Source organism: Mus caroli, unplaced genomic scaffold (assembly GCF_978045245.1).
Source record: "Mus caroli unplaced genomic scaffold, Mus_caroli_1 scaffold_11, whole genome shotgun sequence".
In the NCBI taxonomy this organism is placed as follows: domain Eukaryota; kingdom Metazoa; phylum Chordata; class Mammalia; order Rodentia; family Muridae; genus Mus; species Mus caroli.
This window is the reverse complement of record NW_028227266.1, coordinates 106,301,780-106,327,424: the sequence shown is the minus strand read 5'-3', so window position 1 is coordinate 106,327,424 and position 25,645 is coordinate 106,301,780. Positions and strand designations below refer to the sequence as shown.

General features: G+C 53.0%; 1 protein-coding gene across 2 annotated transcripts in view; it reads right to left on the bottom strand.

Annotated features, from left to right (window-relative positions):
* The window catches only part of Cacna2d2 (calcium voltage-gated channel auxiliary subunit alpha2delta 2), a 129,583-nt gene that overhangs the window by 9,354 nt on the left and 94,584 nt on the right, over nucleotides 1-25,645 (bottom strand). For both annotated transcript variants that reach the window (XM_021171426.3, XM_021171427.3), the window contains exons 4-22: nucleotides 22,200-22,259; nucleotides 13,818-13,862; nucleotides 10,489-10,630; nucleotides 7,693-7,824; nucleotides 7,465-7,522; nucleotides 6,733-6,783; nucleotides 6,505-6,604; nucleotides 6,206-6,364; nucleotides 5,897-6,004; nucleotides 5,718-5,796; nucleotides 5,166-5,215; nucleotides 4,897-4,986; nucleotides 4,624-4,695; nucleotides 4,353-4,427; nucleotides 2,666-2,740; nucleotides 2,507-2,578; nucleotides 2,348-2,419; nucleotides 2,180-2,241; nucleotides 1,416-1,492 (exon numbers count right to left, since the gene is read on the bottom strand). In XM_021171426.3, coding sequence (XP_021027085.1) covers nucleotides 1,416-1,492; nucleotides 2,180-2,241; nucleotides 2,348-2,419; nucleotides 2,507-2,578; nucleotides 2,666-2,740; nucleotides 4,353-4,427; nucleotides 4,624-4,695; nucleotides 4,897-4,986; nucleotides 5,166-5,215; nucleotides 5,718-5,796; nucleotides 5,897-6,004; nucleotides 6,206-6,364; nucleotides 6,505-6,604; nucleotides 6,733-6,783; nucleotides 7,465-7,522; nucleotides 7,693-7,824; nucleotides 10,489-10,630; nucleotides 13,818-13,862; nucleotides 22,200-22,259 — 1,579 coding nt within the window. The remainder of the gene's footprint in view (nucleotides 1-1,415; nucleotides 1,493-2,179; nucleotides 2,242-2,347; nucleotides 2,420-2,506; nucleotides 2,579-2,665; nucleotides 2,741-4,352; nucleotides 4,428-4,623; nucleotides 4,696-4,896; nucleotides 4,987-5,165; nucleotides 5,216-5,717; nucleotides 5,797-5,896; nucleotides 6,005-6,205; nucleotides 6,365-6,504; nucleotides 6,605-6,732; nucleotides 6,784-7,464; nucleotides 7,523-7,692; nucleotides 7,825-10,488; nucleotides 10,631-13,817; nucleotides 13,863-22,199; nucleotides 22,260-25,645) is intronic.

The window sequence follows — 25,645 nt, the reverse complement described above, 5'->3', positions numbered from 1 at the left end:
GAGCCGAGGGATGCTGGGAGGGAGCCCCAGAGGGCAGGGGTGTGGCTGGTCCTGGGCAGGAAGGGGGGCAAGCAGGGGCGTGAGGGTGGGTGGGGTGGGGAGAGGAGGGAGCACTGGTTCTGAATATACTTGCCCTTCAGTTTGCTGATTGGCACTGGGACAGTCCACCAAGAGAGAAAGCGAGGAAAACAAAAACACAAACACAAAAACAAACGAAAAGGGGGAGGGGAAGGGGAGGGGCACAAACAATATTTTATTCAATGGCTGTTTGAATGAAAATATTGTGTCTCATCATCATACCGAAAGGAAACTTCTTGCAAAAAAACGACATGAGAGAGAAAAGAGAGAGCAAGAAACTCAAAAGAGATGAGCCCCAGTCGGCCAGGCAGGTGGGGGGCGCCCGGTGGGGCCGGAGCCCCAGCCTCCCTCCCAGCGACCTCTGGCATTGGGCAGGCAGGGCCAGGCCTGAGATCCAGGCCTTTCCAGAGAGGCCCATGGTGAGCAGGCATGCATGGGGAGTCACAGGCAGAGGAGTGAGAGAGCTGGAGGGGGAGAGGGAAGGAGGCAGAAATGGGGGAGAGAGAGAGGGGGAGGGGGAGGGGGAGGGGAGAGAGAGAGAGAGAGAGAGAGAGAGAGAGAGAGAGAGAGAGAGAGAAGGGAGAGAGGAGCCAAGAAGGGGAGGAAGGAGAAGGATGTAAAATAGGAACCAGGGAGCAAAGAAGGCAAAGAAGGAGGGAGGAGAGAGGGAAGAAGACACACAAAAGGAAGACTAGAAGGAAGGCAGGCAGGGGTTCTAGGTTAGGGAGAAGGGATGGAGGGACTGAGCAGAAAGATGAGGCAAGAGAGAGGGGGTTAGGGTGAAGAGGAGAGAGGAGCAAGAGGAAGAGAGAAATGAGAGGAAGAGATGGAGGGAGAATGTGACCTGGAGGAGGAGGAGGAGGGGGAGGAGGGGGAGGGGGAGGGGGAGGGGGAGGAGGAGAGGGAAGGAGAGGAGGAGGAGGAGGAACAGAGGACAAGAGACCTTGGGACAGAGGTGGTACCACAGAGGGAGGACCAGGGCGCAGGGAGTAGAAGAGAAGGGAGGGAGGGGTGTCTTCCAGCAATGTAGCCCCCAGCAGTGTTCAGGGCAGGCAGGCTAAGGAGGGAAGACACGGGATAGGAAAAACCGAAAACAATCCTCAACGGAAACCATGAGAGAATGGTCTAGAACCAAATCCGAGAAAAGGCAAGCATGCAGATTTCCACAGACTTTTGAAGGCTGGTTCCCCAGCCTGTGGGCACGCCTGAGGCTGGGCAGACTGGGCAGGAAGGGCTGCCTTGCCCGAAAGCTCGGCTGGCTGTGCTGCCTGGGGCCGGCCAAGGGTGCAGGGGCAGAGGCAGGGGTGCAGGATGCAGGCAGGGGCCAGGCCACTTACACTTGACCTGCAGGATCTGGTCGCTGAGGTTGGCTTGGAGGTAGTAGGTGCTGTAGGGTGGGAGCACCAGCCCCAGGCTGGGGAGGAGGGGAAGGGAGAGCACAGGTCACTGATGAGGAGAAGTACGCCACACTCACCCTTCCTTTCCTAGGGCCTTGGAGCCAAAGAGGCTCAAGCTGTGGCGGCCACAATTCCCCTGCACAACTGCATATCCTAGGAATGAACACCTTGGAGACACCAGGGATCCTAAGCTCTCTTCTCCCCAAGCCATCCCAGAGGCTTTGAAACTACTAGTTCCAAAGTGACTCCCCAACCATACTGCCCACCTCAGCACCCACCTGCCCCACCATCTCCTGGCAGGACATGAATCCTATGAGAGCCAGGAAACAGTATGGACTGGTCCTGGGGTGTGAGAATGCTCCTGGCATTCCAGAATGGACCCCAGAGCCGCTGTATAGGGCACAGTGAAGACAGCCTATGCTGAGAGGGTCAAGACTGGCTCTGAGGCCACGGTGCGGATTGTGAGCAGAGCGTGATACCCAGGAGACCCTCCAGGTGGGGGTTAGGTGAACTGTCCTGTCCTCAGTCCTGTTCATCTAGGACATGCTGCTTGTCACACAGGGGCCAGGGGAGGCCCTGGAGAACCAAATGTCTCAGGGCAAACACATAGCAAGGATGGGGGGGTGCAAGAGGAGAGAAGCAACCGGGTTCAGATGTCGGGGTCACTCTCTCCCTTCGCTGTCTGCCCAGCTTGGCCCACTCACCTGTAGTTGGTACTCCTTATAGGCACCCAGGTGTAGTTCCGAATCACTTCATCTATGTACCTCTGGGAGAGGAGGCTGCATCAGGTTCTTGGGTGAGCGGGCAGGGGAGGGTGGGTAGGGATGGGTGTCCATTCCGATGCCCTTGTTCCCTGGTCTGTGCCTCCATACCTCATCCAGGGATTTGACCAAGGTTCTGATCTGCTTGTGGCCTTTGTCGCCGTCAATCATGCTGCGACGGATCTGCAAGGGCCAAAGGTGTGAACCCCCTGCTCCCGCGCCAGCCATTTTCTTGCGCCCCCCCCCCCCCCGGCCCTGCCTTCAGCTCACCTCCTCCTTGTTCTCATCTTCCAGCTCTGCGTCCAGGAAGTCCAAGGTCACAGGCTCTCGGAAGTTGGTAGTCTACAGGAAGCCAGATAGGAAGTCAGGAGCTCTGGTCTTGGAGGGGCTCCCAGCCTTGGAGGGGGGGGGGCTACTCTCTTGGCTCACCTGGGGCTTGAGATTGGGATGTAGCAACACGTAGCCGTTCAGGTCGATGGCGAACACATAGCCATTGGCGCCGAGCTGTGGGGTACAGGTTGGGGGCTCAGAGGGCTGAGTGGGGATTTCTTAGACTCTGAGCTGCCCTCCATTCTGTTTCCCATACTGCTTGCCTTTACAGGCTGGGTGTCCCTCATACACCAGTCCGCGCCAAGGTTGACTAGCCCTGTAGGTAGGTGGGCATTCTCCATTTCCCATTTCCCACGGAGGAACCAGCCAGCCCAACCTCTGTATCTGCATGATGCTCACAGGCTATTGCTTTTGGGCCACTGTGTGGTTCCCTCGTATCCACTGCTTTCTCAAATGTTGCTTTCCTGTCCCCATTTTAGTGGTGGTGGACAGGAAGGAGAGACTCTTAGACTCCCACAGGCCTGGCAGAAGACCCGGAAGTGGCATCCAAGGACAAGTCTTTGCCTCTGAGTTTCTTACTGTATGTGGGGCCTCTCAGGCCAAGCAAAGGTTTCCATGGTTCAGGCTTGAGGTTGTCACACACATTTAGCACTTGTTCTTGCTTTCATAGTTGAGACCCAAGTTCTCTAAGCACAGGCTCTGAATAGCCAAACCGCCATGTCTGTCCCTTCCTTGGCTCCACTTTCTGCCTTCCACTCTCAGGCTCTTATTTGGAAGAGTCCTGCCCCACCCCGCCCTCACACCCTGCCAGCATACTTCTGGGCAGGGCTGAATCTGGCCTGCCACCTGTTGCTATAATTTGTTGTAAGCCTCAAGTGGGTTTTATGGCTTGATTTATTTATTGAGACAGGATCCCTCTGTGTAGCCCTGTTTGTCCTGGAATTCCCTCTGTAGACCAAGCTGGCCTCGAACTCAGAGATCTGTGTGCCTCTTTTTCCTGAGTGCTGAGGTTAAAGGAGTGCATCACCACTGCCCAGTGGGTTTTAAGATTGGGAACTGGAGAGGCGGCTTACAGTTAAGAGCACTAACTGCTCTCCCAGAGCACTGGGTTTGATTTCCAGCACCCATGCAACAGCTCATGGGCATCTGTAACTCTACTTCCAGGGATGCAGCATCTTCTTCTGGACTCCAGAGGTACCCGGCACAGAAAAACATCCAGGCAAAATATCCACACACATTGTATTTTTTGAAAAAAAAATCAAGAAATAATTATTTTGTGTTGTAAAAATGTTATGGAATTCAAATATCAATATCTACAAATAAAACTTTATGGGTCACCAGGCATGGTGGTATACACCTTTAATTCCAGTACCTGGGAGGCAGAAGTAGGCAGATCACTGTGAGTTTGAGGCCAGCCTGGTTTATGTAGTGAGTTCCAGGATAGTCAGAAGTATATAGAGAGACCCTGTCTCAAAAAACCAACCAACAAAAATGAAACAAATCTGCATGGGCCATTTATCAATGATCTGTGTGCAGCTGTGCTCACATGATAGTATTAGCGTGGAAAATGGATGTTTAGATCAGCAAGGCCTGAAACACTCACAGACTAGTCTTCCCGTGAAGCTTGCTGTCCCCAGCTTCAGACCAAACCCCTTGGGAAGTCTTTCTTGATTCTCTGAGTCAAAGGCCCCTGTGAAGGTCTTTCAGTCCCCAAGTCTCCCCTGCTGAGTCTGGCTTGTGTCATTATGGACAGCAAACCAGGGCAGAGGGGCAGGTGGACACTTACTGTGTAGTTGGGAGTCAGCCTTTTGATGTCATTCAAGGCCACATCGATGCCCATGACACCCAGGATCAGCTGGTTCTGGACACAAAGGAATGGGACAGTACACTAAAATGAGTCAACTCCGTAGTAGAACCCCCTGGCCCAGGCCTAAGGGCTAAGCTGCTGATACGGAGAGCTGCTTTGCCAAATCTGTAGCATGCCCTAACCCTCCTCCATCCCAAGACCTGCTCCAGGAATGCCAACTCCTCCCCAGATAACCTACTGGGCAACTTACCTTCTTTTCCCCAGGGCCATCCTGTGTCAGGTTGAAAACAGGGAGAGTTCCTGTTACCACCAACCCCAGCCCCTGAAGGGAGAGAAGGATGAGGTCTCCTGTGGCCAGTCCTGTCTCCATGGTGAATGTTCAGAGAAGGGGCCCAGACACAGGCCACCTGTCATTTTCTTTTACTTGGTCAACACCAATAAGGGGCCCCTTGAGGGTCTTGACTGTGTGGGGACATCCCTGGGGGAAGGCCACCAGTCCCCTTTCTTTGCCCAGAAGCCTTACCAGCGCATCTTCATACACGTTTGTCCATTGCACTTGCTTGGCGTCCTTGCCTGCCAGTACCATGGGCCTACCCAGCACATCTAGGTATTCCTGAGAGAGGAGAGGCACTAAATGTCCTTCCCAACTCACTCTTCTCTCATCTGCTGCCATGGACAACAGCAGCCACCAGGGGTCGCTATCGGCCCATGACTGGAAAGCACGCAAAGCACGCAGCCACAACCAGAGGGAAGCCAAGGCCTGGGAGGGGCCCGTCTCCTCCACAACCTCACCTGTGTGTTGATGCGGATGGCTCCGATGGAAGGGATCTCAAAATAGTAACCTGCAAAGGGAGGAGATGTGGGTTTGACTGGCACAGCAAGGCCCGCAGCACAGGGGGTAATGTCGCCTGGGTACACCTGCAACACTGTGTATTGTGACTCTCCCCCAACTGCTTTATGCTCCCTGCCACTGCCCTGGCACTGTGACCAACGCTACAGGAGAGGATAGATTGTAGGGGTCTAAAGAAGCAGCAGAGGTGGGAGTGGTTAACAGAGACGGGTGGAGGAAGGAGCCTCATCCGAGGACGTCAGAAACATGAGTTTTACCCAAACGCACAGAGATGGATTGATCAACAAACAGACATTAGCAGAAAGGCTGCAGACAGACAGACAGGGGACATACAGCCAGATGGGCAAGCAAGACAGCCCACCAAATAGACAAAGCACCGGACAAAGGGTATGTATGGAAGGACAGACACACAGTGTGTGAACAGACAGCTGGACACATGGATGGACAGCTAGCAGAAGGACACAGCAGGCAGAGGCTGAAACCCGATGAGGTACCTTTGTTAGTACAGGCCATCCACTGCAAGGGTGTGACGTCATAGTTATGCTGTCCTACGGAGAACGTGAACACGCGTACCTGCCAGGGGGGATGAGGTTATCACAATGGCCACCAGAGGATGGCCCTCTCCCATCCTGGACCCAGCTCACAGCAGCCACCCACCAGGGCTGAGGCTCACCGTCCGATTGGGCCAATTGTACTTTTCGAAGACATCCTGCACGCGATCCTCACCCCCATCCGTGAACATCATGATCATCTTATTGCAGTTAGCCCGAGTGATGTTGGACTAGTGAAGGATGAACAGAGTCAGGCAATCCTTGGTCTCTCACAGGTCCAGGGTGGGGCTTCCTCCCTCACGGCAGATGGTACTGTCTGTCTAAGCTGTCTGTTTACTATTAACAAGGCAATCCATCTTCATCTTCCCATGTCACTAAGCCTGGTCCCTCGCCCACCCCTGGCTACCCATTTGCCCACCCGTGGGGCTCACATTCTGTAGCTGGTCAAAGGCATACTCAAAGCCGGCCTTGTAGCCTGTGGTGCCCTTGGCCACCATGCCCTGCACAGCTTCCTTGAACACCTTCTTGTTACGCACATTGGCCTGCACCAGGTGTGTGAAGCAAGACACAGGCTGCGCCTTCTCGTTGAACTGTGGGGACAGTGGGGGGTGGTGAGTGGCTTCAGGATGGCCACACAGTGTATAGCTGTTGTACAGGGCTGATGGTTGTCATGGGAGCAGGTTGGATGGGGGTGAGTGGTACCCAGCCTGCCTGCCACCTTGCCACTCACTGAGGCCACGTTCACATAGTCATCATCAGAGAGCGTGTCTAGCATCTCACAGACGGATGTCTTCATCAGCTTCAGAGTCAGGCCGCTCACGCTGCCACTCCTGGAAACCGGGCACGGAGGGGGCGCATGCATGTGGGCTCTCAGGGTTTTCCCGCCCTTCCCTCATAAGGTGCCCAGGCAGCAGAGTCCAGTCCTAATCCATCCCACCAGCCTACAAGGCTCACTCACACATCCACAATGATGACCATGTCCTTGGGTGATGAGGCCCCCTGTATATACCTGCCAGTGAGAAGACTCAGTTAAGGACCGCACCTCTGGGACCTGCGGGGGTCTTCCTTCTTCCACCCACTTACTGATTCCTGTGTTTCTACTGACCACGCACTATGGGGGTTGGAGTGAGTCTGGGCACCGGGGAGACCATGCTCAATAAAAAAAGACATTTTTTTTTCTTGTGACATGAGTGATCTGGTTCCCTCATTAAGTAAACAAGAGGTGAGGGGGAAGGGCAGGTGATCCACAGGGACAGAAGGCTTTAGTGGCTTGTGTCCTCTGTCCTAGAGAGACTCCAGAGAGTCTGAGGGAGGGAAGATCATGGAGTAGTGTGAGAGAGGCAGAGCAGAGGGTCGGGGGTGTCCAGGGATCAAATGAGTAGGTGGGGCCGGCTGACCTGACTGAGGCTCTAGCTACCCCTGGAAGCACCCTCACTGGTCTGCTCTCAGTTCTGAGTGGGTGTGGGGGGGGGCTGGGTAGTGGACGACACGTGTGGGGGCAGAGGCAGCTGGGCGGCTTGCCTGGGCGATGGGATCCATTTTCCAGTGGCAGCGATGTGTGAAATGAAAATTGGATAGAGCTGGCTGCGCCCTGCTCGGAGGTCTGGATGGATATTGGGAGGGAGGGGAGCGGGCACAAGAGATGGGGAGCTGAGGGGGTGTCTCGCCTCCACCCCCCTTGCTCACTCACCAGGGTCGTCTTCTGACATCGTACAGGTCAATCTTCTTGGGGGCTCGCCATGGTGTGGCTGTGGAAAGAGGGGGTGAAGGGGCCCGGCCCGGCAGAAGGGTCTGACTGGAGCAGGCGGGAGTGATGGGGATTGACCTGGTTCATTGTACCCCATGGTCCTCAGGATGGGTAGGCTTGGAGATGGAGCAAGATGGGTGCTGGATGGGCCAGGGAGACAGTGGTGCCTACCTGGGTAATAGCGGGTGACTCCTGTGGCACTGCCAAAGACTTGCCACAACAGTGTAGGGTCTTGCCTACGGTTCTCAATGAAGACGTTCTCCAGGGCCTCTGTCCAGTTAAGCTCATTGAGGATGACAGTAGCTGTGGGGCAGGGCAGAAGGCTGGGGTTGGGAGGTTTGGGGTCGCCCCCTGCTAAACCCATCTCCATGGCCTCCCTTGCTTTCTGCCTGCCCAGGCTTTCTTTGATTTACCAGGATCTCATGTGGAGCCACACCAGCTCTTCTAGGGAGATTTTCTTGCTCTCCCTCCTCTAAATCATCAAAGAAATATCTCAGCCTACCCTCATCCAGGCCTCGGTGAGCAAGCAGAGCTGATGTGGTTTGTGGCCTGTGGAGAAGGGCCACCTGGGTGGCAGGGAGCTATGAGCTGGGCCCCCATCCAGCATGCTGCCTGGAGCCCGCAGCCGGCCCCCAGGGAGCTCACCCACTCAGCATGCACTCCAGGCCGCAGCCACAAGAAAGCAATTAAGGGCTCGCTGATGGGGCTGGAATTATTCAGCTATTAAGGTACCTGATAAGCTGGAAGCCACTCAGCTCCATGATTAATCAACTGGGGCCAGGAGCAGGCAGGGGCAGCAGTGGGGGCTGCAGAGGGGCAGGGATGGGGCCAGGATCCTCTTCTGACACAGGCACACACACTTGCACACACATGCGCACGTACATACAGCCTGCACCCATGGCAGGCATCGCTGCCTCTAATTTCTGTGCTTCCAGCCAAACGTAGGAGCCCCAGCCCCTTACGCCCAAACCCACCCACCTTAGCAACACAATTGCTACCATGGGCGAGGGGTACACAGGAGTTCTCATATGCTACCACCAGTTACCCACCCTCCTTAACCCTGTGGCTGCACGTGGGTGGCTCCTCCCTTCTGCCAGGCCTATCACCGACCAAGGCTGATCTCTACCTTGTTGACCAACCTGGATGGAATTCTTGTCCCATCACTCAGGGTGCCCCGAAGTCTACCTGGTGTGTGTGTGTGGCATGTTTTTATCTCTACACTGGATCAGGCCACTCTATCCTCCGTGATCCCTATCAGAGATCTCAAGTGACAGGCAGAGAAGGTTCTCTCAGGCCTTTGATTCCCTGAGAACAGATGAGCTGTGCCTGACAGCCTCTCAGGCCCTGCCGGTGCCCAGGGGCCTGCCAACCCTCGCCTGCCCCTCTGCCTTTGCTTTGTGTGCAGGCTGTGCTGTGTCTCTGCTATCTTGCTCCTTGAGCTTGGCTTTCATCCCTCTCTGTCTCTGTGGTTCTCCTTAACTGACCACAATATCAACATGAAACCTCTTTCTTCCATTGGCTCTGCCTATTGAACAGCGTGTTATGGTCCTGTTTCTGATTTAGAAGCCTAGTGAGTTGAACACTTTCTATTTTTCCTTTTAAGGAAAAAATGAAGAGTGGCACCCAAATGTTTCGCACAATGCCATGTGTCCTTGAGTCTGCATGGCATGCCTACCCATCCCTGGACCTCTTCCTAACTGAGAAACTTGGAAGTCCCTCAGGCTGCCAGCAGAGGGGTGACTCTTGCTGCAGGTGGATTGTCCCTACAGATATCTGCGACCACAAAGACATACCTGTATGACACACTGAAGCAAATACCCCCACATGCACACACGCCCATGCCACACCCATGAGCGCACCCTCAGATCACACTGAGTTGTGAAATGGGGACCATGCCCCCTCAGGCAGGCGATTACAGATTTAATTAAAAGTGACACAGTAAATAAAGAACATATAAAATGTAATTTGTGTGGGTAGCGAGGGGTGACTGGGGAGGGTGGTGTGGCTCCTGTTTTAATTAGCGTGCCTGCCTGTGATAGTGCCTCTCGACTGGCTCATGCAGGTGATCTGCTGGTATCCTGCTGGGGGCGGGGCTGGCTGACGTTGAGGTCGACAGGGGCTTCCTGGAAGACCCTAGGGTTCCCCCTTTTCCTGGAACCTATACAGTAGCTCTGACTCCTTTGCCCCCATTTCCCCAGCATCCCAGCTCACCATCCTCCACCTTCTCCAAACCCAGCAGATTCTGAGGCTGTCCTATAGGTAGGTGCTCACATGGTAATGTCAGAACCAGGGCCTTCAATCTACTGCCGGAGGAAATTCCTAAGGAACTGGAACAGTATATGGGGGAGATGCCCAGAGCCAAACACCAGATGAGGGGCCACAGCAGTAGACTGGAGCTATAATGACTCCTCTGTGCAAAGCTGTCCCACCCCTGGGACTTGGAATCTCAACCATATTTTCCTGGTCCCTCTTCACCACACTCTTGGCTATTGCAGAATAGAAACCATTTCCCATTCTTTCAGCTCTGGGCCATAGAGAGAAGTGGGCTAGTCAGGCCTGTGACTGTTGTCTACGGCAGCTGCCTTGCGGCCTTTAATCTCTGTGTCCACCTTATGCTGGCATTTCCCAGCCAGCCCCTCTTAACAGAGTCAGAGATGGTCAGGGGTGGCAAGGGGCTGTTCTGGGGGCATTCAGCCCAGCAGTGAGAGCAAGGGATGTATGTGTGCATGTATATGTGGGACATGTGTACACACAGGCTTAGACCATACCAGCAAAGAGGCTGTGTTTCAAGTTCTGCCAAGTGTGAAGACCTAAATGTGGGTAGGTCAGAGAACTGAACGTGTATGACCTTGGGTGCAGGGGACTGGCCAGAGGTAGGTGGCACTAGCTTTCTATCTCTGGGACCTGGAATGCGCAGGGAGTGAGCCCTGCCCCATGTGGGTGGAAAGGGCTCCTCCTTACACTTACAGCCTTTGTAGATGTCTGTGGGGATCTGCACAGCCGTGTATGAATAGTTGACTTTGTTCTTGAAGTTTGGGTCCTCGATGAAGTCCAGTCTTAAGGCGCTGGTCTTGGATCCCCTCTCCATATCTTCACTCTCAGGGTCATCCTGCAGAAAGCACCCCCACCCGTGTTAGGAAAATGGCGAGTGGGTTGGTTAGGCTTGCAGGTGAGGACAGGGAGGGCCAGAGTCCAGAAGACAGGGTCATCTTAAGGGCAGAGGTTATTGTAGAGACAAGAGACAGATGGAGAGACACAGGAGAACATGGGTACAGCATATGGACCCCTTACCCAGAAGGCTTCCCTGGGTGAATTTGCCTGCCTTTGCCCATCCATTTGCCAAATCTCAGCTAAAACCCAAACCAAAATGACCCCTTCTCTACATCCTTGAAAGGCAACTGTCAGTGAAGGAGGCAAACAGGAGAGCCAGTTAGGAGTGGGCTGCAGACTTCTGCTTCCAAGGACACGCCTTGTGCAATTACAGCGAAGCCTCAGCAGGCAGCTTTGCACCCCCATACTCCCCGCTGAGTACCACCCTTCCCCCCCACACTGTATACAGGCTCCTTTAGTACCAGACAGTCCTAGCCCCATTTGGGGAACCATCTCCCATAGCAGGGTAGCTCTAGAGATGAGTGGGGGCTGGTACAGAGGCCTAGTGACCTACAGAGGGAGGGTCTATCATGCCCGCTAGCAGCAGGACTATAAAGGCCCCCGTTGATTTTCTAAAACAAGCTGCAGCTGCCTGACAGGTGCCAATTATGGTATCTCTCGGCCAGGCAGGCTGGGCATGCGCTGTGCAGCCCCCCAACCCCCAGCCGCCTACTACCACAGGCTGGCAGGAGTGGCGCCGTGGCTACAGAGATGATGCTGCCGCCCATGGGGGAACAGGCTCCAGTGCAGGTGTGCAAGCAAGGCAGGAAGATGCTGGAGAAAGTACAGGAGAAGAAGAAAAAGCCAGACAGGGAGGCAAGGGAGACGTGTGGAATGCTCCACACACTCCCAAACCCTGTTTCCCCACCCAAGACCCTTTTGAGTAAGCTCAGCGCAGGCTCCATTCATCCTCTTCCCAATGGGTCTCAAGGGTTGCTCCTCCTTGGCTCCCTGAAGCCCAGACTTCTCCCTCCTAGTGCATTTCAACCTCCTGGTTACTGCCCAGGTCATTTCCACCAGGCCACATCCTAGGACACATCCTGAAGTGGCCCGAGTCTGTCCCCTACCCATCTTTCAGGGATGGTTTTGGACATCAACATTCAAGCTGTCTATTGTCCTTCCTGCCCTTCACCGGGCACGCCCACCTCCTGCCCGCTTTGGAAAGCCCCTGGAATGTCCTTAGGTGCTGGGTAAAGCCAGGGTAGGCAGCTGCTGAGCATATGGGCTGGAGTAGGGAGCCAGCGGTCTGGGAGGCGTAAGCCACGTATGCTCCACTCAGAGGGAGAGGCGTGGGAGAAGAAAGCCCCCCCAAATGTCAGCGGCAGATGAAGGGCACTGAAAAATTTAATCTCCCAACTTTCCCAACTAATGTGACATTTGGATTCCATTCTGATAAGCCTTCAGCCTGCGAACTTTCTCCTTCTCTTCCCCCCACCCCCACCTTCTGGCTGGCAATTTAAAAGTAAATGGTCTAGAAAGATCTCTAACTGTACCTCTGGCAAAGATTAAAACCAAACTAAACAAAACAACACAACACACTAAGCAGGGGACTTGGTGTGTGTGTGTGTGTGTGTGTGTGTGTGTGTGTGTGTGTGTGCGTGCGCTGTTATTTATATTAGGCTTGGAGCTTCTGGCCTCACTGACCCTAGCCCAGGCCTGACTAGAGCAGTGCTTCCCTACTGGGTAGTTCAATCCCCCTGCAGGGCTGGGAGGCAGAGTGGGAGGCGTTTGGAGCCAGGGTTGGGGTCCTGGATAGAGTTGGGGGCTGCTGGAGGCAGGAAGCTGTGTCCTGGTCAGGATTTGGGTACAAGGCTGTCCAGGGGGGCTCTCAGTGTTAGCGGAACCCAGGAGTTCAGTGTGGTGGGCAACTGTAGTCTCCTGGTTTATATTTAATGTACTGATTGCTAAAATTACAGCCCGCTGCCGAGGGGGGTAAGGAATTAGATTCAGGGTCTAATTAAAGGTTCGCTCTTCATTTGAATTTCAGATTCCAGCTTTAATTTTAGCAACTTCTCCGGGAGCCACGGAGCTCAGCCAAGGGGAAATGCACCTGCTTGAGCCCACCCCCTCCTTCTCAGGCCCCCCGCCTTCCCTAAGGCTTCCTAGGCTAACCTAGCATGATGGCCTCCCACCCAGGTATCCTTTCCAGCCTTCCCACCCCTTGTGTCACAGGCTACCTCTGTATAGGCCAGGAAAGCCTCCAGGCCTCCAGGCCAGAAAAGGAAATGCTGGACCTTGGGTTTTCTGTATCAGCAAACAGAAATCAGTACTAGACACTATACCACTGCACCCACGCTGTTTACAGTTAGGTTCAACCACTGTGCTTTGGAGTCAGACACTGATAAGTTCACAGAACACTAGCTACTCCCAAGTGCTCGAACCCAGGGACACTGTTGGTGTCCTCTGTGGCTCTTTGTCACCCCCTAGTCATTCTTGCTGAGCCCTCTCATGATGGGGACCTCACCACCTTCCAAGCTAACCCAAGCAGACCTGAGGTCATGGGATATGGAAATAAAATGGTTTAGGTCCAGTGTTGCCGCTTCTGGGAGATTATCATGGTTCGAGCTGAGCCCCATCTGAAAACAGATGCAGGAACTGGGCTACCTCTCTCTGTGTCTGAAGCCACCAAGAGATGTGGGGCCAAGCAATGATAGTGAGGCCAGGCCATGGGTCCTCTACATAGCTTGATGCAAAGTTCCCCAAATCACAAGGAAAGGAGCCTCTACTGTCCTGGGCCAGGGCTTAGATGTCACCATGTCTCACTCCTATGTACCTACCCCCAGGAGGTCCTGGAGTCTATTTCTTTCTCCCCTCTACTCCCATGGTGCCCAGAGAGCCCCTCATACTGGGATGGAACCACCCTGATATCCAACACTCTACCACCCTGCCCAGAGAGGGAGATACAGCTTGCTCTACATGGTGCAGGGGGAGCTTAGCTTATAATGGTGATGAAGACAAGGCCCTGGAGGGTCAAGGATCTCTAGGGAGTTGTGGACAAGGAGAGGCTGACCAAGCATGACACTGAATGGTTGAGTTCAGAAAGGTGAGCATGGATCCCTAACACCCACTTCACAGCTGAGACTGTGAAGGACAAGGCATAGCTCTGGCTGCTCCCCATCCTCTATGGCGAAGGTGGGGACACTTACCAGTTCAGCATCAGCCTTGGCATCGTAGTACATGATGTCTTCCTCCTGGTGATGAGAGAGAAGCTTTAGTGTTCATAGCTCAGGGGCTCCCAAGACACAGCCTGGACCCTCAGGTCCGCCAAGTCTTAGAACAGTTTTGCTTCCTCTAGGACTGATTCAGTCTGTCCCTCCCCACAAAGCCACCCCCAGGAAAAGTGGGGTGAGTCAGTACAGCTGGTACCCTGCCCCCGCAACCCCAAGGCCTAGCTTCAGGTCCTCCCCACTCTCTGGAAGGATGTTACATTCCAGGGTCCCCTGACACAGAGTACCAGAGCCTTGCCCTGCGGGCCCATTGTGGGCAGGGTCAGAGCCAGCCTGGCTGCTGAGGGGGCTGTGGCTGAGGCAGGACCAGGGAGTGAGGAAGATAGGAAATCAGAACAGAGCCTGGGCGACAGCGAAATAATGACTTCACACTGCATCTTCCAATTTCTTCTATTAAAAAGCCTGCTCATTACGAGCATGTACTTATTAATTATCTGTGATTTGTTGTGAAATGCAAAGGGGTTTACACAACAGGAGCGGGAATAAACAAAGCTGGGCCCGTATGCCTGCCTGTGGCCCTCACTCACATGTGCCTGCCTGCCCATCCTGGCCCGGGCCTGCCAGCCTGCCGCCTGGGTTCTTGGCCATCTGCACGTCATAATCACCCGTCGCCCCGGGGACCCGTAACACAAACGGGCTAATTTCATGTTTAATGATCTTTAATCAGAACCGAGTGCAGCTGATAGAGGCCGCCAGAAGGTGAGCCTTGTGTCAGTGAGTGCCACTCGCCCAGAAGGGGCCGTCCCACTTTGCCCTGGTGGGCTCTAGGGCCAGGGCCACTGTCCAAGTCACTCCCCAGGTGCTCCTCAGCCATTTTTCATAGTACAAGATCCTTCAGTGTTGCCCCAGGGGTTCCTTACACAGCTGGGGCTTTTCTTTGTAGCCTGATCTGTTCCCTAGGACCTGCCTACAAAGCAGCCTGCATAGAGCCAGCACTCACTCCATGAGGGGTGGAAGCCATGTAGGCTACCCTGCCCATCCGAGGCCTAGCTAGAGCACATTGTGTGACTTTAGGGTTGCACCACTTTCTCTCTGAGCCTCCTTATGCCTCCAAGGGAGGGTTTGGCCAGATGCCAGGTCTGTGGCCAATAGTTTTAGTTGGTCAGTATTTGAGAATGTTTGAGGTGATAGTCTCAGGATGTCTTTTTCAGGGGTTCCCCGGTTATGGACAAGTGATTGGCTGGACACAGACTTAAGCATTCTGGATTAGCGACTGAATGCCTGGCACAAGGCTGACATCTCAAGAGGTGTCTAATATGTGTGGCTCTTCTGGTGACTCTAATATATGCCTTGAGGAGACACGAGGGCAGGGACAAAGAAGAAGGTTTTATACCCAGGATTTGACCTGCCCTTCCAACTCATTTCCAGCCTCATCCAGACTTGCCACCCACCCACCCATCTAGGAAGACAGGCCCGGGTAGGGGGCTGGGGCAGAGCCCAGGCTCCAGGGGGCTCAGCCTTTCCCTATGTCTGGCTCACACAGAAGCACGTAATGAAAGCTGACATTACATCAAACACAATAAGGAGTTTCGGTTGATGAAGATCATTCCTGAACACACAAACCCATTAAACCGAGGGGGAAAAATATCAATTCAACACACTCGCAGGCGAAAAGAAAATGTGATTTGTTATCTAAAAGGGGGTTATAAACACGGCTCCGATGCTCTTTCCCGCCGTAATGAAAACAGGCGGGCGCAGTGGGAGGACTGCAGATTACGACCTGGGGCTTCACTTGCCAACTTTTGCGGCAAAGCTCCTGCAAGGACGGGAAAGGGCGTGGGTGGGGGCTGGCCATTGTCAGGCTGTGAGAGGGGGTCCATCTGTACCCTAGTCATCCTGAGGGTGTCTTGGCGCTCACTTGGGCCGTCTCTTCAGCAGTTCCCAGGATTCTGTTTATTTTTTTTTCTGCTGTTTTACAGTCTCAGTGGAAGATATAAGGTTGTTGGCATAAGAGATAAAGGGAAATAGCATGCAGGATTGTCAGGTTCCTGTAGACCATGGGTGGGGCCCAAGGTATCTGCAGTCTTCCTGCCCCTTGCCAAGACCACATGTGAAAACACACAGCACACACAGCTGTGATTTCTATTTGTGATGCGATGTGAGAGCGGCGGGTTGAGCCATCCCAGTGTGTGGGAGCAGGTCTCTGGGAAGGAAGGCTTGCATCTGCTTTTACCTGAGCTGCACCAGAATGTTGGCTTTTGTGACTCATGTCCTGATAGTCTACAAGGAGGTAGACTATCTACTGAGCGAGCACGGGGCTCTTGAAGAAGGGTCTGTGATTCAAGTTTTGATAAGCGCTGATCAGCGCTGAGTAAGCTGGGTGTGGTGGCCCTTTAGTCCCTGCACTTGGGAGGCAGAGGTAGGTGGCTCTCTCTGAATCTGAGGCCATCCTGGTCTACAGAGTGAGTTCCATGGTAGGCAGAGCTTACATAGTGAGACCCTGTCTCAAGACGAAATAAAAACAAAAACACAAACCGAAAGCACCATCCAGATAGATTTGCCCCAGTAGGCCCATGATGATTTTCAGGACCCACCCCTACGTTCTCGATAAGGCAAGGTAAGAAGAACATGCAGCTTCAGTGAGCTTTGCATCCAGGGGTCCGTCACCCACCATACAATTTACAATCAGAAAGAGGACAGAGGACATCAGAGCTGGAGGCCAGCCCCACAGCCCACATGAAGGGCTGAGAGAAAGGACCCTTGGATGATGTGACATAGGTGACATCAGTGTTGAAAGCATGTCCTGGTGGCTTTATCTGTTCCTTCCTTTCAGGGTTTATTTTTGCTTAAGCTTGGCCAAAGGTGGGTAAATGGCCTCCCTAACTCCCACACACGACCCCCACCAGGAACCTGTATACATAAGCGGCTGGTGAGGGTAGGTCTCAGTGTGTACGCATGGGAATGCATGGCACATTGGCTTCTTAGTAGGAGCCGAGCCTGAGAGGACATGAAGCCTGTTTGAAGCTGTGGAGCAGGAGGGTGAGGAAGAGCCCGGGATGCGTGGGATGGAGGGCTGTCATCTAGATTTGGCATCTTGCAAGGCAGCTGCCAAGGCTGCCCAGACATGACTGTCACCTGCCCACCAGCCCCCTGTGCGGAGCCCAGGCAGGCACCCAGCCACCTCAGTGAGGTCGTGTGGCCTTCCTGTCCAGACCCACTGCCAGCTCATCTTGACCAAAAAGGATTTTTTTTTCCTGAGAGCCGTCTGTTGCTGGCTTGACAGAGACAGGTGGTGAGCCCTATGACTGGGTTGGACCCTCGGGCCAGGGGGGCCACCTGTCTTGTCCAGCTGGCTCTTCAGGCCTTAGTCCTGACTTCACAGGTCTCCCTCTAAATTCTGTAGCTAGGGTTACCTTCCCCATCAGACAGGAAGGGCCACTACTGCCACCAGACTCCAAGGTCTCCTACTGTAGGTTGGGGCTCAGGGCTGTCTTCTCTTCCCTCTCTCCCCAACCCATGCCCTGGCCCAGATCCTCTTTGGTGGCGGCCTAGGTGGCAAACAATGTTGGCTCAGTGTGATGTTGGCACCGGGCACCGTCCAGCAGGTGGCCCATCTTCATCTACTGTTAAGTGTTATGGGTACCAGACCACCTGCTGCCCGTCTGTGTAGAGCCACGGGAGGTGCTGCCTGTAAATCAGGCCATGGTCTCTCTAATATTCCCAACTCTAGTCTGTGGCTACTAGATCCCTGGCCCTGCCAGGATCAAATGAGTATGGTCATAGCCTAGAATCAGAGAGTATTTTATTCCCTCCCCCCACCATTTATTGGCCCCTTGATGGTATCACAGCTCTGATCCAGTGGATTCAAGGATTCCCTAGGTCCCTGGCTGGTTGTCATAGGGATATATGTGTGTATATACAAGTATACCACAATTTTCTGTTCCCTGCTCTGTACTGTCCACACTGGGTGATACACACCTTACTAACCATGCAGTGATTTCCTGTCTAGCTCCGTGAGCCCAGCACTCTGTGCCCACAACTACTGGATAATATGTCCCCCATTCAGAAGTAAGAAGACCATTCCTGGTCACTTTGCCACCAGAGCACAGGACTGGGTACAAGGTCAGGTGATAGATGGCACTGACACAGGTCTGGCTGCCCCTGATCTGAAGGAGTCATGAGTGAGACAGACAAATGGGACACTTGCCTGGGTATGTCTATGACATAGAGGCCCAGAAGAAGGTGCTGTGAGCAGTGTGTGTGTGTGTGTGTGTGTGTGTGTGTGTGTGTGTGTGTGTGAGACAGCCCTGAGGCTGTGGCTGGGAAGGGGAATCCTGGGCTTTGCCTTATGAATTGGGAGACGAGAATGTTCCCAGGAGAAGGCTGGGCCTGGGGAAGGACCTGAGCTTGAGGCTGGGATTGCGACACGGGTCAGTTGTCTCTCCTGAACATGGAGGACGAATGTGACTCCTCGTTGTTCACCTTCTCAAGGTCATTGGATTTCAGGGTGGGTTTTATGTTTGCAAGGGACAAACCACATCCTTTCCCCAGCCACGGCTGCTGCATGGCCTGTCATGGACAGCCCCTGCCAGCTCTTCCTAGCAGGGCTAGCTGGCAGGTGGGCTAATGGGCCACCATTAGCACTAATGCCTTTCAGTCTGGCAGTCACAGCAGCAGCAGATCTTCATGGGAACAGCAGTGACCTTGCAGTCTGGAAGAAACAGGTGACCACAGGCCCTACACCTGGGGATCTCAGGCATGCGCACTGGTGGGCTGATCAGCACAGGGAAGGGGACTGGGCAAAGAAAGCCCTGTTCTCTCTGTGGCCAGTGCAGCCTGTGGCCACAACCACATCTGTAGCAGCTCAGGCTAAGCAGGAGGGTGGTTAGCCAGAGACCATTTCTGTGTCAGCCCAGGGCAGTTACAAGCAAGGCAGGCACGGACAGAGATGTTCCATAAATCACTGGCTTGGCACCCATGCGGCCTGGTGAGCACCCCTCAGAGGCCTTACTAAGCTGATAGGTAGCACCAACATCAGCTGGCCAATGGGGAAAAGGAGCCCTGCTTGTAGCCTGTAAAACTGTGATGCAGTGATATAGAAGTAGGTCCTTGAGCAGCATCTTTCAGTGCCTTTGTGTCCCCCTAAGCTCCAGCAGTCTCTCAGGGATCCCCAATGCCCACCCTAGCCCAGAATAAATGGGTCTATTGAGATTCATGGACCAGGGGCCAGGCAGGACAGCACTGGGAAATACAGGCTTGTTTGTTTGTTTGTTTGTTTGTTTGTTTAAGAACCTGGAGGAGGAACAGGTTTTGTGCTGTGGTGGCCTCTTTGTCTCCCTCTCTGGGGCTTGGACTGGGAGGGAATGAAAACCAAAGGGAGGGTGGGACCTGAGTATATTTCTCAACTTCTGCCCTGCTCCACAGGCCTGCTCATAGGAGAAAACAAGCTGATGAAGAGAGAAAAATGAGGAGACTGTCGGGAAGTTGAGGGTACACTCAGGACAGAGTGAATGACGAGCTGAGACAAGACCATAGCTGAAGGCCACCATGCTAGGAGCATGAAGGAATCCAGGCGGAGATCGGGAGAAACTGAGGCCCAGGGACAGGAAGGGGTCTCGGGAGAGGCCCTCAGGGTGGTGGAGCACAAGAGGAGGAGCTGAGAAACCAGGCCACGGAAGGATGCAGGAGTGGGCAGATGGGTGGCCTAAGTGTAGTGGGGTGGGGCAGGGGAGCTGTGAAGTGGGGTTGTCTGGGTGTGGCAGCATGGATCTGAGCCTCTGTCGACCTATCTATCAACTTGACTGTCTGTCTATCTACCTACCTACCTACCTGTCTACCTATCTATCTACCTGCCTACCTGTCTGTCTGTCTGTTTATATACCTACCTACCTACCTACCTATCTACCTTTCTTTCTCTCTCTTTTTTGTCTTTGCTTTTGAATTAGGGTTATTTTGTGTAGCACTGGCTGTCTTGGAACTTGCTCTGTAGACCAGGCTGGTATTGAACTCAGAGATTTGCCTTCCCAAGTGCTGGGATTAAAGGTATGCACCACTCCCAAATGGCATCTTCTTTCTTTCTCTCTTTTCAAAATAAGATTTATTTATTTATTTATTTATTTATTTATTATGTATATAGCATTCTGCTTGTGTGTATGCCTGCAGGCTAGAAGAAGGCACCAGATCTTATTATAGATGGTCATGAGCCACCATGTGGTTGCTGGGAATTGAACTCAGGACCTCTGGGAGTGCAGCCAGTGCTCTTAACCACTGAGCCATCTCTCTAACCCCCATCTCTTTTTACTTTTTAATTTCAAATGTATGAGTGTTTGGCCTGCATGTATGTCTGTGTACCATATGCATGGCTGATGCCCATAGAGGCCAGAAGAAGACATTGGATCTTCTAGAACTGGAGTTAGAGACAGTTGTTAGCAGCTGTGTTCTGAGAATTGAACCTGGATCCTCTGGAAAAGTAGCCAGAGCTCTTCTGGAGAGCGTGCACATGTGTGCATGTATGTTTAGTGTATGTATTTGTGTTTGCATGTATGTGTATGTTTCTGCATTTGTGTGCGTATTTGTATTTGTGTGTGCAGGTATGTTTCTGTGTTTGTGTGCATGTTTGTATTTGTGTGTGCATGTGTTTCCGTGTTTGTGTGTGTGTAGTACTCGTGCTGTGAGGCAGATGTAGAGGTCAGAGGACAACTGTGTGGAGTCAGCTCTCCCTTTCTACTCTAATGTGGGTTTTTGGTATCACAGAGCTTGCAAGTGCCTTTACCCACTGAGGCATCTCTCTACCCACCCATTCCCATTTTTAAGACAAGGGTCTGGCCTTGAACTTGCTATGCAGCTGAGGCTGGCTCATTATCCTCCTGCTTCCATTTCCTGAGAGCTGACACTACAGGCTTCCACAACCATGGCTGAGGAGGGACAGGACTACGATGGAGTGGGGAAAGAAAAGGGTTTCTCCTGGTCTTAGGGAGTTCAGTTAGTTTAGGGGGCGGGAGTCACTGACTTTTACTTCTTCATTGAAAAGATCATCTTGGGTTAGGGGTACAGTTCATTTGTAGAGTGTTTGTCCAGCATGCTCAAGATTCCAGTTTCTGTGAAAGAGTGAAATGGAGAAGGAAGGAGAAATAAATTAGCTGTTCTTTCCAACTCCATGCACCTCATGAGCTCCTTGCACCTAACCTGTGGTGAAAGAAGCTACTCCGAAGGCAAGGCAAAGGCAGGGGAGGGCAGTCTGGGGAGGCAGAGCGGGAGGAGCAGGGTTAGGGGGCTGGGTCACGGACAGGAATGCTTGGGAACTGATAGCAGCTATAAATCTCCATTGCCAATAGGTGAATAGGCAACCTCAGCAAGTAGAGCCAACAACCCCATCGACTTTCTGGGGCACGTAGATCTAGACCAGCTTGGCTCAGAGCCAGAAGGAGCAAGGTATGTCTCACCTCCATCCTGTATATTGTCATTAGAGCCTGGGGCAACTCTTGGTGCCTCCCTCAGCTTCTCCTCTAGCAAGGGGACTACTGGGAGCCACCACCCAGACCCATGGAGCCCATTCATTGGTGTGGTTACTGAGGGCATCATGGCCCCTGGTTTCAGGAATTGGCTGGTGTGGATGCTATGTTTTGCTTGACCCTCTGGGCCCTACACCCTGTGCCCTGCACTTGGCTCCAAGATGTTTGAACCTTTGGGATTTTCATTGTGAAAGAAAAGGCTTTGTGACTTTGGCAGGTCAGTCCCTGGGGCCCAGCTAGAGGACATGCTAGGGAGACAGACTGCTGTTCACAATCAGGGAGGACACAGACAATGCTCTGTCCCAGGGACTCTTTTAGATCAGGGCATTAACATTCCAGACGAGTCCTGGTGTCAAGAGGCACCTATGACCCTGGGACTCTCTAAGACTCATGGTATCTTCTTGGGGAATGGCCATTCTAGCAAAGCTTTTCTACTCAAGAGCCACCCCAAGCCACTACTCTGGGCTTATTGCAGTCCCCAACACTGAGGGGGCTGGGGTTGGACAAAGGATTCTGTACTCCATCAGTGCCTCTCCAGAGTGACTGTGCAGCACACATTGCTTCCTCTGCACGCCATCCTAGCTAAGGTGTCACGCCTTGGCTGGGATGTGGTGCTTTTTTTTTTTTTTTTTTTTTTGGTTGTTGTTGAATTACATTTGTTTGTTTGCTTATTGCATGTGTCTGTATGCACACATGCCACAGTGCATGTATGGAGGTCAAAGGGCCACATGTGGGAGTAGGTCCTCTCCTTTTACCAAGTGGGTCCTTGGTCTTAATGCCACTAGGCTAGAGGCAAGCATCTTTATCCACTGAGCCATCTTGCTTATCCGACATAGGCTGTGACCCTTACCTTGATGTTGTCCTGCCAGCGGTGGGCTTTCTGGAAATTCTCTGCAGCATCAGCCAGTCTCTGAGGGACAGAGCACACAGAAGTCAGAGGCTGAGGCAGGCTGCCTGCCCCATGTCCACCCCAAATCCTTCTCCATGCCCCGTCCTCCCCAAGACCAGTTGGACTCAGGACCTCCTTCTTCCTCATGTCATTAGAGCCTCAAAAATCCTAGATAATTCTCAGCTGTAGGAGGGACACCTCTCCTGGGGTCCTGGAGACAGGAGGCCTGCCTGTTCGATGGTCTAAGAGGCTTCTCCACAGTACCCTCAGTATTGCCTGCAGCCCTTCCAGAAGGTGGCTTAGACATCCCTCCTGCCCAAGCTCCAGGGCCACCCTCTACCCTCTGTAAGCTACTGTCTTCTCTCCCAGGACGTGTGAAACCTACAAGTTATTGAGTGTCTTGTTATGCAACTGTGCCTTGACCAGGCTCCGCAGGACTTGTCTACAGTCCAGTTCCGTTCATTCAGACTCACTGTCTTCTCCCAGGCTTCCCATAGGGCTCCCAGGCCTCCACCCATAGGAGCCTCTCTTAACCTCTAATACTACTAAGCAAGCTGAGCTCCAGACTCTTCAGAGATGTGGGCCTGTGACAGACCCAGACAGCCCACTTCTTATGGTGGGGAGGGGTAATGTAATATATCACCAGGGAGCATCACCAGGCAGGAGTAGCTGAGGCTCAGTACTACTGGTACTGGGTACATCACCAAGGCTTATGGTAAAGGCCCTTGGACCTGGCCACCCTCTGGGCTTAAATCTGAAACTCTCAAGGATTCTGTGCTTCAGGGAGGGCTGAGGCTCCAAGGATGAAACCTCCTCGAAAAACAGAATTCAGTGATGTCTTGAGAACTGCAGTGTGTGATGGTGTGTATATGCTTGGCCCAGGGAGTGGCACTATTTGAAGGTGTGGCCCTGTTGGAGTAGGTGTGTCACTGTGAGTGTGGGCCTCATCCTAGTTGCCTGGAAGTCAGTATTCTGCTAGCAGCCTTCAGAGGAAGATAGAGACCCCTCAGCTCCTCCTGCACTATGCCTGCCTGATTGCCGCCATGTTCCCACCGTGATGATAATGGACTAGACCTCTGAACCTGTAAGCTGGTCCCAATTAAATATTATCCTTATAAGAATTGCCTTGGTTGGGCTGGCGAGATGGCTCAGTGGGTAAGAGCACCCGACTGCTCTTCCAGAGGTCCAGAGTTCAAATCTCAGCAACCACATGGTGGCTCACAACCATCTGTAACGAGATCTGGCGTCCTCTTCTGGAGTATCTGAGGACAGCTACAGTGTACTTACATATAATAAATAAATAAATCTTTAAAAAAAAAAAAGAATTGCCTTGGTCATGGTGTCTGTTCACAGCAATAGAGCCCTAACTAAGACACAGTGATTGCCACCACCAGGAACTGGAGTCCAGCTTATTCAGCTTATGGGGAGGACACTGCATGCCAAGCCGTTCCTCTGGCCAGTGACACATGTGGACCCATTACTGCTCACTGTGAGTGCTAACACTTCGGGACAGTGAGCAACTTGCTTAGGCTGCACAGTGAGCCTGGGTTAATCTGGAGCCCTAGCCCAATCGCTACTATCACGATCACCTTGCTTAGTCCATAGGATCCGAAGACCACTCCTTCACAGGGCTCTCTATACCTAGCGTTCCTCATTTTGGCCCCACCCATCCCTTGTCCTGACTTTAGGTTTCCGATTTGAATCAGAAGACCCCAGTGTCTTGGGTATTCAGGACATCTCATCCCTGTCCATCAGGCCTGCATGTAGGTCCCAGAGAAGAGGGTCTAATAAAACCTAACAGAGGCCCACTTCCCTGGGGTGATCTTCAGTCTACCCAGTTTGCCATGTGTCCTGTAACAGGTTCTCCTTTTGTTGCATGGAGGTGTATGGACATGGGCTATATGTGCATGCTTGTGACTTTAATAAGGCAGGGTTTCTTGCTGAGCACAGGGCTTGCTGATGTGATGGGTCTTGCTAGCCAGCTTGTCCAGGGATCTTATCGTCACCTGCCAGCTTTTATGTGGGTTCTGGGAATCGAACTCTGTCCCTTACACTTGTGTGGCAAGTGTTTACCCACTAAGCCATCTCCTCAGCCCTGGTATAAACTTTCTTCTCTTGAGACTTCTGCCGCCTGCCTTCCACATTGTCATCGCTCCAATGACTACTATCCACTACCCTACTCAGGGGGGGTCTTGCCCCACAATTCCAGTCTTTCTGAATCCATTGCACACTCAGGACCTGGACCCTTATCTCAGCGAGTAGATCTGAATATCACTAGCCCCCAAAGCTCTTCATCTGAAAGAATTCTCCTTTTGGCTTGAACCCCTAGGATAGATGAGACCTCCCAATTCATAATCCTGCAGTACCCTTCTGTGAAGGTATTTGTGGCATTTTAAGTGGGCACTGCACTACACCAGGTGTGAAGCTCTATACTTGGGCTGCAAGATCCACCAAGTCCAGGGAGGTAGCCCCTGGAGGTACAGCTCAAAGCAGGAGCCTCGAGTCACCAGGGCATCTCCCCTCCTCTTATCTAGTGGGCCCTTATTTTCCCTGGGACCTGAGATGTACCTCAGAGTGGGACTTGAGGCTACTTGGGGGCTCTGTAGAGGACATTGCTTTTCATAACTGCCGGGTCTAAGGCAATGTGGGAACCAGACTAAGGCCTCTTAGTATAGAAAAGATGGAGAACAAACTGGGCTGAAGCCCCAAACTGAACCATGGCTCTAAGGAATCTGTTCCCTTATCCTTCTACTGATTTTCTGCTTTTACCCCCAGCCATTTTGTGTGTGTGTATGTGCATGCGTGCATGTGTGCACACTTATGCACTTGCCCTTTCACACTCTCAGCACACGGCTTTGACCCTAGGATTCATGGGTCCCAAGAACACGAGGATCCTCAGGCTTCAAAACCTAGCAGACAAGGTAAGGGAGCACCCCAGAGGGAGGGTTCAGTCCTTGGTCTCCTTAAGCTCACAGAGTCCCCTGGGCTCAAAGGCCTGGGTCAGCCCGCTGACTCGTGAATAACGGAGTTGCAATAGCCACAGCAGAAGGATTACTTTTAATCCTCGGTAACGATCAAGCCATTATTATTTTTTCGGTGTTACAGATCAATCAGCCCGTCCCCGGGCGCTGGACGTGTGGAAACTGCTAAACAGTCAGGTCTAGTGGTGTGGGAAGGAAGGGCCAGGCGGTGGGACAGAGTGAATTGGGCAAGCCCCTGGGGCTCAAGGTCCCAACAGGCCTGAGAGCGAGGGGGCGTGGGGTAGAGGGACCACCCCTGAAGCCCTGGCCTGCATTCAGCATGGCTTCCTCAAGCAGGGGCTGCACCAGTCTGGCCCTCCAGGTCTTGCTGTGAACTGCGGGTAGTAACAGATCCACACGGAGGGTGAGCAGGCTCTAGGCAGCCCC